The sequence below is a fragment of the Columba livia genome, chromosome 25 (genome assembly GCF_036013475.1).
Source record: "Columba livia isolate bColLiv1 breed racing homer chromosome 25, bColLiv1.pat.W.v2, whole genome shotgun sequence".
In the NCBI taxonomy this organism is placed as follows: Eukaryota; Metazoa; Chordata; class Aves; order Columbiformes; family Columbidae; genus Columba; species Columba livia.
Window position 1 is genome coordinate 3,569,150 of NC_088626.1, and position 12,134 is coordinate 3,581,283.

The 12,134-nt window shown below is 60.4% G+C and overlaps 1 protein-coding gene across 1 annotated transcript; it reads right to left on the reverse strand.

The window, feature by feature from the left end:
- Positions 1-5,457: 5,457 nt before the first annotated feature.
- On the reverse strand, positions 5,458-12,114 carry DDX56 (DEAD-box helicase 56). The gene is made up of 14 exons (XM_065041067.1): positions 11,879-12,114; positions 11,157-11,318; positions 10,144-10,304; positions 9,895-10,065; positions 9,148-9,238; positions 8,098-8,342; positions 7,399-7,524; positions 6,678-6,824; positions 6,494-6,588; positions 6,333-6,406; positions 6,154-6,243; positions 5,960-6,065; positions 5,753-5,844; positions 5,458-5,650 (listed from the first exon to the last, which is right to left on the reverse strand). Exons 1-14 carry the CDS (start codon positions 11,936-11,938, stop codon positions 5,570-5,572), a joined length of 1,701 nt encoding a protein of 566 aa, XP_064897139.1. The 5' UTR covers positions 11,939-12,114; the 3' UTR covers positions 5,458-5,569.
- Between the last annotated feature and the right edge of the window lie 20 nt (positions 12,115-12,134).

The following is a 12,134-nucleotide window of genomic DNA, read 5'->3' on the forward strand; positions in this document are numbered from 1 at the left end:
CTTTCCTCACCCGGGAGATGCTCCACTCCCTTCAGCATCTTTGTTGCCCTGCGCTGGACTCTCTGCAGCAGTTCCCTGTCCTGCTGGAACTGAGGGGCCACAACTGGACACAATATTCCAGGTGTGGTCTCCCCAGGGCAGAGCAGAGGGGCAGGAGAACCTCTCTGACCTACTGACCACCCCCTTCTAACCCACCCCAGGTACCATTGGCTTCCTGGCCACAAGGGCCCAGTGCTGGCTCATGGTCACCCTGCTGTCCCCAGGACCCCCAAGTCCCTTTCCCCTATGCTGCTCTCTAATAGGTCATTCCCCAACTTATACTGGAACCTGGGGTTGTTCCTGCCAGATACAAGACTCTACACTTTCCCTTGTTCTATTTCATTACATTTTTCCCTGCCCAACTCTCCAGCCTGTCCAGGTCTCTGATGGCAGCACAGCCTCTGGCGTGTCAGCCATTCCTTCCAGCTTGGTGTCATCAGCAAACTTGCTGACAGTCACTCTATTCCCTCGTCCAAATCATTGATGAATATATTGAATAATACCGGCCCCAGCACTGACCCCTGAGGCACTGCACTAGATACAGGCCTCCAACTAGACTCCGCACCATTGACTACCACTCTCTGGCTTCTCTCCTTAAGCCAGTTTGCAACCCACCTCACTACTCTATTTTCTAGACCACACCTCCTCAACTTAGCTGTGAGGATGCTGTGGGAGACTGTGTCAAAGGCTTTACTGAAGTCAAGGGAGACCACATCCACCGCTCTGCCATCATCCATCCACCTTGTTACTTTCTCATAAAAGGCTATAAATTGGTCAAGCATGACTTCCCCTTGGTGAAGCCACGCTGACTGCCCCTAATGACCCTCTTATCCCTGATATGCCTTGAGATGGCACCAAGGAGAAGTCATTCCATCAGTTTCCCAGGGGTGGAGGTGAGGCTGACCGGTCTAGAGTTTCCTGAGTCCTCCTTCGTGCCCTTTTTGAAGACTGGAGTGACATTTGCTTTCCTCCAGTCCTCAGGCGCCTCTCCTGTTTCCCAAGACTTGGCAAAGATGATGGAGAGCGGTCCAGCAATGACCTCAGCCAGCTCCCTCAGCACCCACTGGTGCATCCCATCCGGACCCATGGATTTGTGGATGTCCAGACTATTTAATTGCTCCCTAACCCAGTCCTCATCGACTAAAGCAAACTCCTCCATTGACCTGGCTTCATCCGGGGTCTCAGGGGTACAGGGCTCCCCAGGACAGCCTCCAGCAGAGTAGACAGAGACAAAGAAGCATTCAATAACTCTGCCTTCTCTGTATCTTCTGCCACCAGGGCACCCACCCCGTTCATCAGTGGGCCTACATTGCCTCTGGTATTAGTTTTATCTGCTATGTATTTGAAAAAGTTATTTTTGCTGTCCTTGACCCCTCTCGCCAGCTGTAATTCTGGCTATCCTAGCTGTCTTCCTACATCCTCTAACAGCAGCCTTATATTCTTCCCAAGTGGCCAGCCCCTGCTTCCATGACCTGTAAACTCTCCTCTTCTGCTTGAGCATACCCAACAGGTCCCTGTTCAACCACACAGGCCTCCTGGCTCCCTTCCTTGACTTCCTACGTGTGGGGATGCTCTGATCCTGAGCGTGGAAGAAGCAATCTCTGAATGCAATCCAGCTATCTTGGGCCCCTTTACCTTCAAGCAGTCTTGCCCATGGGATTTCCCCCAGCAATTGCTTGAAAAGGCTGACGTTTGCCCTGCTGAAATCCAGGGTTGCAATTCTACTTGTTATCCTGCTCCTGCCACACAAGATGCTGAACTCCACCATCTCGTGGTCACTGCAACCCAGGCAGCCCTCAACCTTTACTGCTTCGACCAGACCCTCCTTGTTAGTGAGGATGAGATCCAGCAGTGCACCTCTCCTAGTCGGCTCCTCCACCATCTGCATGAGGAAGTTCTCATCAATGCACTGGAGGAACCTCCTGGACTGTGGCTGGCTGGCTGAATGGTCCTTCCAGCAAACACCAGGGAAGTTAAAATCCCCCCCCACAACCAGGGCCTGTGACTGTGAGGCCACTCTCAACTGCCCATAGAAGGCCTCATCAACTTCCTCACCCTGATCTGGTGCCCTATAATAGACACCCGCAACAGTGTCACCCCTGCCTGCCTGCCCCTTAATTCTGACCCATACATTCTCAACTCGCTTCTCATCCGTGCCTGGACAATACTCAATACATCGTAGTTGCTCTCTCACATAAAGAGCAACTCCACCACCACGCCTGGCTGGCCTGTCTTTCTTGAAAATGACACAGCCATCCATGACCACATTCCAGTCACGTGTGCTGTCCCACCATGTCTCCGTAATTGCCACCAGATCACAATCTCCCGACCGAACACAGGATTCTAACTCCTGTTTATTCCCCGTGCTGCGCACATTGGTGTGCAGGCATTTCAGAGAGCGAGCTGAGCACACCGATTTCTCCCTAGGGGCACAGGAGGCCACCCGGTCCTCATCAGTTTTAGAACGCTGCCCCACTGATGCAAGCCCAGCTACAACCCCATTCCCCTTTGAGCCTAATTTAAAGCTTTCCAAATGAGCCCAGCTAATTCCTGCCCCAGCATCCTTTTGCCCCTGCGAGATAAACCTTTCCTGCGTGACACTGTCCGGACTGGAGTCTTATAAAACCCACCATTATCAAAAAATCCAAAGCCCTGCCCGTAGCACCAGCCTTAGAGCCAACCATTTAGAGACTGAATTTTCCTATTCCAACCCACATCGTCCCTTGAAGATGGAAGGAGTGAAGAGAAGATCACTTGAGCCCCTGAGTCTTTCACCATCCTTCCCAAGACCTTGAAATGGTTCTTCATTCCCCTCAGATTATGGGAAGCAGCTTCCTCCCCATCTGTCTGGAAGACCAGCAGCGGGTAGTAGTCTGTCGGGTGCACCAGTTTGGGGAGCTCTCTAGCAATATCCTTGATCCGGGCTCCAGGTAGACTGCAAACTTCCCTAAGATGAGGGTCAACTCTGCATATCGGGCTCTCTGTTCCTTTCAGAAGGGAATTTCCTATTACAATCACCCTTCTTTCTTTCTTATCAGAGGCAGTCTTAAGTTGTGAAGTCAACCGCCTCTTCCTATGTGATCTTGTAGGCAGGCTTGGCACCACCTCCTCCCCTACCTCTTCTTCAAGATCCAGGGCCTCAAACCTATTATGGAGGGGCACCTGGGCAGGCAAAGCAGGCAGGGAGGGGGGCTGCCTGTGATGCCGAACTGGAATACGCTTCCAACCCTCGTTGTCTTTTCGGTCCCCTACCTCTGCCCGACGGTGACAAGGGTGGGGCCGTCTCAGGACTTCCGCCTCTGTCCGAGAGGGCAGGAGGTCCATCTCCTTTTGGGGGGTACCTCCCTGGGACCGTTCCGACTGGCACGTCAGGGTGTTACTCACCAGTCGATCTCCCTTTCGCACTCCCTGATGGTCCTCAGCGTCTCAACCTCCTCCTTAAGTTTCACAACCATGTCGAGCAGATCTTGCACCTGCTCACACCTCGCACAGGTGGAGTGCTGACCTCCCTCCCCCGGCAGCAACAGGCTCTGCAGCCGGAGACCTGAACAGCCACCGTTCGGGACAGAACCTCAGTCTGCGTTGCCAGTCATTTTGAGACAAGCAAACCCCCTCCACGTGTCCCACTGTGGCTTTGTCACCAACCGTCACATCCCAGCCCCTGAGTGTCCCCCGTGTCTCACCGTGTCTTTGTCACCAGCTGTCACATCCCAACCCGAGAGCTCCCCACACTTCTCACCGTGGCTTTGTCACCAGCGCTCACCGCGCCCCAACCCCTCCAAACCCCCCCATGTGTCCCACTGTGGCTTTGCCACCACTTGTCACCCCCCCATCTCCCAGCCCCGCTAAAAGTGCCACCCATGCCTTTGCCCCCACATCCCAACACCTACCAGCGCCAGGAGGGCGCCCAGCACCGCGCCGGCCAGCGCGGCGCAGCCTGGCATCCTCGGCACAGCGGGGGGGCTGCCACCTGCTCCCCCGCCACCTATAAAACCCCTGTCCCCCCTCCCGGGGCGGTTACAATGGTGACGTCTGGGGTGACAACGCTGAAGCCAATCAGCCCCCGCCGGGGCCGTAAAGTCCTTGTGATCATTAACAGCCCGTGATCATTAACAGCCGGTGACGGGCACCGCCAGGGAGGGGGAACACCCCGCTGACCCCCCTGTCGCGCCGCTTTGGCTAAAACCCAATTAATTCCCTCCACACCGTTAAAAATCTTCATTTTTGCAGTCATTTGGATTATTTAACGATAATTAACACCCCGTGGATATAATTAACATTTCCCTTCCCATCTCTTCGGGTCAGAAAAAGGAGGATTTACGGATGATTTTTGGGTCTCTGTGGGATGGGGGGACAGACAGACAGACACTGACATCACAATGAGATTCCAGGCCGTCAGCATCACACGGCGGGTTTCACCAAAATGGGGTTTTCCGGCCCTAATTCTGCTCCGTTCCCCTTGAGTTCTGTTTGTTTAGTTCCTTCACTTCGGTCTTTTGCCATTTTCCGCTTTTCTTGGGGCATTTTTGCCCTTTTTCACCATTTTTTCCCTTCCCGGGACCGGCTGCTCAGCACAGAGTTTGTGAAGAATCACATTGCGCATCACCCATTTTATACCTAATTTATTATTACTATAGCATAACTTTAATATCCTTATTTTTAATATCATTTCAGTATTGCAATTATTTTAATCTTAATTATTTTGGCATTGAAACTATTTCGGCATCGTAAATATTTTAGATATAGAGTAATTGTACTATTCTAATTATTCCAGTGTTATTATTTTGGCATTATTTTGTAATCTAATAAACCCTTTTTCTCTCAATCCACACCTTTACTCTCTCCCCTTTCACTCCTTGTCCCTATTTGCGGCTGGGGGGGGCACAATTTTAATTAAACTGTGACGGAGCTGAATTTTGGGGGGGTTTTGGGTGGAAAAGCAGCGAAATGTGGCCATGAGTGGGAATGTCCCCCCTGCCAAGCTGGCGCTGGGGACATGGGCGTCTCCAGGTGCTGGTGACGGTTCAGGGACAGGGGAAAGGTTCAGGGCCCCCCCGACAAGATGCCCTAACCCCGATAAGATGCCGTAACCGTGATAAGAGGATGTTACCCCGATAAAAGAACTTGACAGTGACACCCCGGGGGGGCACACCCATCCCCAGGGGGCACACCTGTCCCCAAGGGGCACCTCCACTTCGCTGCCACCCCCAGGGCTCAGGGTGACACCGGTGACAGCGGCACGGGGGTGACAGGATGCCCAAGTCCCCCCATCTGGCAGTGTCACCCCCCGCTGCGACTTTGTCCCCATTTATGGCCCCGGCGCAGCCTTGGGGGGTGATAACGCCCCGATAAGGGGGGAGGACGACGCCCCGGCACCTTTGCCCGGCGTGTCGTATCACGTAGCCTGCAACAGCACAATACACTACAGCCCGGTGACACCTTTATTGGGGACGGCGGTGGCGCAGAGACACCCCCTGTGACTTGGGGGGGCTGCGAGGCAGCACCGGTGCCCCCCGGGCAGTTTGGGGGGTCAGGAGGGTGGCGCAGCAGGACGCTTGGCACGGTGACGGGCGTACTTGAAGCTCTGCAGCGGGTTGCCGGAGCCGCGGGACTGGCGAGGAGGAAGAAACAATCAGGGTTGGAGTCCCCCAGTGGCAAAGGGGACACAGAGGGGACACGGGGGGGACGCAGGAGGGGTCCACACCACACTCACTGTCACACCGCGGCGGCGCTTGGCACCGGCATTCAACACCCGCCTGCGCTTCTTGCGGTCGGGTTTGGCGACGCCGCGGAGACTCGGCGGCACTGCGAGCACATAGCGGAGAGTAAGACAACGGCAGTGACAACCTGTCCCCCACCCAGTGACACCCCCAGGCACCGTTTTGCTCCTTTTCCCCCCAAACTGGGGCGTGTGACGTACCCAGATAGTCGGGGACGTTGCGGAGGTGCGGCTTGACAATGGCGGGGTGCAGGGGCTTGTCATGGCGCAGGACGTGCAGGTCGCGGGGGTTGTCCTCAAAATACGCCTTGGGGACAAAGAATCGGGGGGGTGGCAGCGCCCTGGACAACCCCACGCTGCTCAGTGTCCCCCCCTGGGAACTGCGGGGACATTACCTTGAGCTTCTCTGAGTTAAGCAGCTCGTCCTTGATCTCCCGCAAACGCGCTTCCTTCACCGCCTGCTTGGTGACAGAGCGCATGGCGTCCTGGGGGGGATAGGGGGGTGTCAGAGGTTGTCACCACCCCCAGATGGTGCCACCAGTACCCCCCCGGTGTCACCCGCCTGCCCACTTACCCGGCAGCGGTACCGCAGCCCCTCGATCTCTTCCATGCGGAACTTGTAGGGCTGCAGCATGGACTCGCCGTTCTCTGGGGACACACGGGGACACCTGGGTCACCCCTGTGCCCCTCCCATGTCCCCGCCACCCCCATGCGGTGACACAGGGTCCCCCTGACCTCCAGCGAGCGCGTCCTCAATGCGGGCCATCCCCTCCTCCTCCTCGGGCAGCGCGAAGGTCAGCGCGGTGCCGGGGTTGTCGGCACGGGCCGTCCTGCGGGCACGGCGGGGACACAGTGGTGACACAGCTGCCCCAAGGGGACACCAGCCACCCCCGTGTCCCCTGCGTGTGTCCCCAGGTACCTGCCCACGCGGTGTATGTAGGACTCGACGGTCAGCGGCACGTCGAAGTTGATGACGACAGCAACGTTCTGGAAGTCGATGCCGCGTGCGACACCGTATTCAGAGTCCTTGTCCTTGCCCTTGATCTTGTCCTTGTCCTTGTCTTTGCTAGGGGGGACAGGAGGTGTCAGGGTGGCCCTTGGACCCCCAAGGACATGGGGACACCCTGGGTAAGGGGACATCTGGGTCACAGCTACTCCTATGGGCACAGGGACATTGGGAAAGGGGATCCCTGTGGGTATGAGAACTCTGGGCATGGGGACACGCTGGGCAGTGACACCCATGGGGACACGCTGGGCACAATGTCCCCAGAGCCACGGGGACAGGGCAAGGACACCCCATGGCAAAGGCGACATGCTGGGCACAGGGACCTCCCTGGGCACCCACACCCATGGGGACACGAGGGACAAACCCCCTCAGGGAAAAGAAGTCCCCCGGCCTTGGGGACAGGGACATCCCTGTAGGGACAGGGACATCCCCACAGGCACAAGGACCCTGTTGAGGACAAGGACACCGGTGGGGACAGGGACACCCTGGCCAGAAGTCCCCCCCATGGCTCTGAGCCACCTGCCCTGGTCTGAGCCGAACGTTGCCCAGGGGACACAGTGGCCCTGGGGACACCTTGGGGACACTGTGGGGACACTGGTGACACCCCAGGGACACTGATGCACCCCTGGCTCACCTTGGGGCTGTCCCCTTGCGTTGTTTCTTGCGTGGGGGGCACTCTGGGGGGGCCGCGGGTGCCTCCTCGTCAGTGGCCACGATGTAGTCATAGACACCACGGTTGAACTGGGTGATGATGTGACACCTGGGGACAAAGTGGCTGTCACTGTCCCCACTGCGGGCACCCCGCTTTGCTGTGTCCCCCCAAACCCTCAGGTACCCCCTCAGATCCCCCACACCCTCCTGGGACCCCCCAGGGTGTCCCCTGGCATCCCCAGAGCACCCAATGTCCCTGGGGACCCCTCAGCTTGCTGGGGACACCCCAAGGTCACCCCTTGCCCCCAAGCAGCACCCCAATATCCCCCCAGAGATACCCTCCTATCCAGGGCAACCCAAACCCCTCTAGCACCCCATTTCCCACACCCCCAGGGGTAACCCCCTCCCCAGGGCACCCCAAAGCCCCCCAGCACCCCATTTCCACCCACCCACAGGTGCCCCCCACCCAAAGGGAGACGGCAAAACCACCCTGTACCTGATTTCCCAGTCCCTACAGTACCCAGAGCACCCCATGTCAGCCCCTGCACCCCATTTGCCACCCCCAGCGGTACCCAGGACACCCCGACCCCCCCCCATACACCCCATTTCCCACCCTCCAGGGGTACCTCCACCCAAGGGGACACCCCAAATCCCCCCGCAAAGGTGGGGGGGATGGAATTACCGGGAGCGGGCGGGCAGCTCGGAATTGAGGGCGCAGGCGGGGACCCCGAATTGCTCGAGGAAGAGCTTGAGGCGGTAGCAGCGGGGGGTGGTCCCCACAAAGAGCAGGGCACGCCCCCGCAGCACCCCCAGTTTGAGGAGGGCGCAGAGCAGCAGGAACTTCTCCTCCTCCGTCCCGCAGCGCACCCCGAACTGCCGCAGCTGGGTGGGCCCCGGTAACTGCGGCTCCGGTGGGCACAGCGTCACCTGAGTGGGGGGGACACACACAGGGATGGGGGGACGTGGGCGTGCGCCCTCCCTCTGGGGTCACCAGACCCTGTGCAAACCCCAAAATGTGAGCTGTTGGGGGCTGCAGTTATGTGGCCCTGTGTCCCCACAGCTCTGTGCTTGCTGCAGAGCCCCAAATCCCTCCCTAGGTGCCCCAATTCGCCCCCCAAGACAACCCAACCTCTCCCTGTGCCCCAGCCCATACCCCCAAACTTTCAGGCCCCCTCCCCACCTTGTCCAGAATACCCCATATGTCCCCCAAAACGTGCCCCTGTGGGTGCTGCGTTCCCATGTCCCAGGGTCTCCCCATCTCTGTGCCCACCCTGGACCCCAAAATCCACTCCCAGATGCCCTAAATCCTCCCCTGGGATGCCTCAAATTTTCCCCTGACTCCCCAAACCCCCAAACCTTTTCCAGTGCCCCCTCCGTGTCCACTGGAACCCCAAACGTCCCCCACAACGTGCCCCTGTGGTGCCACAGCTGTCCCAGCGACCCCCACCTCTGTTCTCACCCTGGACCCCCCAAATTCCACCCCGGGCCCCCCAACTTTCCCCCAGACCCCCCAAATCCCCTCCAGCTCTCCAAACCTCTCCATGTGCGCCTCCCTCCCACCGCCACCTCCAGGTGAAGAACAACCCATGTATTCCCCACATGCTCCTGTGGGTACTACAATCCCATGGCCCAGCATCCCCAAATCTCTGTACCTCCAATTCCCCCCCAGACCTCTCAATTCCCCCACCTGGACCCCCCCAGACCTCTCCCCGTGCCCCCAAACCCCACCCACCGGGTTGTGCAGCACCAGCTCCTTCAGGGCCTCCACATCAGGGCTGAAAGTGGCTGAGAGCAGCAGTGCCTGGTAGATCTTGGGGAGGTGGCTGGAGGGATTTGGGGGGTCAGTGCCAGCCCCCCCATGTTTGGGGGTGACAGGGACCCCTCATGGACTTGGCGCCAGAGCTGACAATGCCCAAGTGCTCCCTCTTCAGCCCCACTGTGCCCCCCAGCACTGGCATGGCCCTCTAGAACTTTGGCTGTGCCCCCTGCATCCCCCAGCCATTAGCACTGTCCCCCAAAACCTCAGTGTCTCCAAAATCTTAATGTTCCCCAAACCCCTGACTGTACCCCCCAACGTTCTCCATCCCCAGCAATGCCCCCCAAATCCCATCAGTGTCCCCTAAATCCTGGCATTGTCCCAAATCCCCTGTGCCCCCCACAACCTCCAGTCCCAGCAGTGCCTCCCAAACCCTGGCGGTGTCCCCTAAACCCCTGGCTGTGCCCCCCATGTCGTCCAGACCCAGAAATGTCCCCCCAGGCCTGACACTGTCCCACAAAATCCCGTGTCCCCCCAGCCCCAGCAGTGCCCCCAACCCTGACACTGTCACCCAAAACCCCCAGTGTACCCCCAAACCCTTGTCTGTGCTCTCCAATTTCTCCATCCCCACCAGTTTCCCCCCAAACCCACCGTATCCCCAACCCCCCAGCTGTGCCCCCCACATCCCCCAGCCCTCCGCTGTGCCCCCCAGCTCCTCCTCACCACAGCAGGGCCCTGATGTCCTGCCCACAGCCGAAGTTGAGCAGCAGATCAGCCTCGTCCAGCACCAGCAGCTCCAGCGAGTGCCGCAGGCTCAGGCTGCGGGCGCCCACGTGCGCCAGCACCCGTCCCGGCGTCCCCACCACCACGTCCGGCTTCTCCATCAGCACCGGCCTGGGGACATGCGCCCTGTCACCCCCCCGAGTGCTGGGGGGGACCGAGGCATCCGGAAAGGGGAAGGGGGGTTCTTACCGCTGCGCGGCGAGGTCGGCGTGGGCACAGAGGTCGGCGACACGCACATCGCGGGCGCAGAACGTCGCCAGCTGCCGCAGGCTGCGCACAACCTGCTGGCCCAGCTCCTTGGAGGGCACCAGCACCAGCGCCCGCACCGCCTGTGGCACCGCTGAGGGGGCCTGCGCCACCCACAGTCACGCGGGAGCGGGAGAGGGACCCCCTGCACCCCACAGAGTCATCCCCTGCCCCACAGAGTCCCTCCCTACTCAACAGCACCCTGCACACCCCCCTGTCCCACAGTGCCCAATTCTCTCCAGACACCCCGAGGCGCGCCCGTACCCCCAGTCTGGATGCTACCCCTGTGCTCAATAACCCACACACCCCCTGCCCCATGGTGGCCCCCTACCCCACAATGCCCTCGACCCCACCTGATCCCTCCCAGTGCCCCCCCCCCCCAAAACCCCCCATCCCTGCCCACATACCCCATGTACCCCCCATCTGGATGCTCCCTGTGCCCCACACATACTCAACACCCCATGCACCCCACAGGGCACCCCCTGCCCCATAGTACCCACCCCAACTGGTCCCCCCCAGTGCCCCCATAACCCCCTGGTGCCCCACACACACCCAACACCCCCCAGCACCCACCCCTGCCCACACAACCCCATACGCCCCAGTGCCCACCCCTGTGTGGATGCCACATGGAGCCTCCCCCACCCCACAGCACCCACCCCACCTGATCCCCCCCCAGTGCCACCTGCACACCCAAAACCCACAGCACCCATCCCTACCCACACACCCCCCCATGTGGATGCCACCTTGCCCCCCACATGCTCAGTAACTCATGTACCCCACAGGGCATCCCCTGCCCCATGGTACTCACCTCACCTGATCCCCCCCAGTGCCCCCATAACCCCCTGGTGCCCCCTCCACACCCAATAACCCCCAGCACCCACCCCTGCCTGCACACCCCTGTACCCCCCAGTGCCCAGCCCTGCGTGGATGCCCCACAGACCCCCCGCCCCACTCACCGCCTTGACGCGCAGCAGGTGCTGCAGCAGGGGCAGCCCGTACGCCCCCGTTTTCCCGGAGCCCGTCCTGGCCCGGGCCAGGATGTCGCGTCCTTCCAGCGCCAGGGGAATGGCCTCAGCCTGGATGGCCGTGGGGGTGGCCCAGCCCAGCTCTGCCACCGCCTGCGGGGGTTGGTGTCACCTTGAGGGTCCCCTGTGCCCCCCGAGTCACTGTAGGGGAGGGGAACCCCGAATAAAACCCCCCTACCCGGAGGGACCCCGGGGTCTGGGCGCCTCAGGGTCACCCCTGCAAAGGGATCCTGGTGTCCCCGTCCCCAGTGAGGGACCCCGGGATCCTGGCCCCTCATGCCCCGCCCTCCCTAAAGCCACCCCGGTGCTTGGGCCCCTCATGTACCCCAAAGGAACCCCAGTGCCTCGGTTCCCCCCAAACCGAATGACCCCAGAACCCCGGCCCTTCGTCACCTGGCCCCTCAGAGGTGTCCTGGCCCCGCCTCCACCGAAGGTCCCCCAGTCCCGGCCCCCCATGGGGACACCGGCCCCCCGCTCAAGGCCAGACCCTTTCCCTCAGGGCTTCCCCCCGCCAGCCCGCAGCCCCGTATCCCGCTCCCGGCCCCTCGGACCCGCAGCCCCGGGTGCCCGCAGCCCCGTATCCCGCTCCCGGCCCCTCGGACCCGCAGCCCCGGGTGCCCGCAGCCCCGTATCCCGCTCCCGGCCCCTCGGACCCGCAGCAGCCGTCCGTCCAGCCCCATGTGCTCGAAACCCGGTGTCGCCGCCGCCGCCATGTTCACCGCCCCCCTCACACCACGCCCACCGACACTTCCGCCGCGCGCCCAGAGCGTCCACTAGGAACGCGACATGCGCCGAGTCGCCCCCTGGCGGTGGAGGACTGAGCAGCACCTTCGCTACACACCGGATACCTGGGTTCCTCTGTTGTTTTGGGGAGGTTTGTACACCCCAAACAGGCCTGAGCCACCCCAC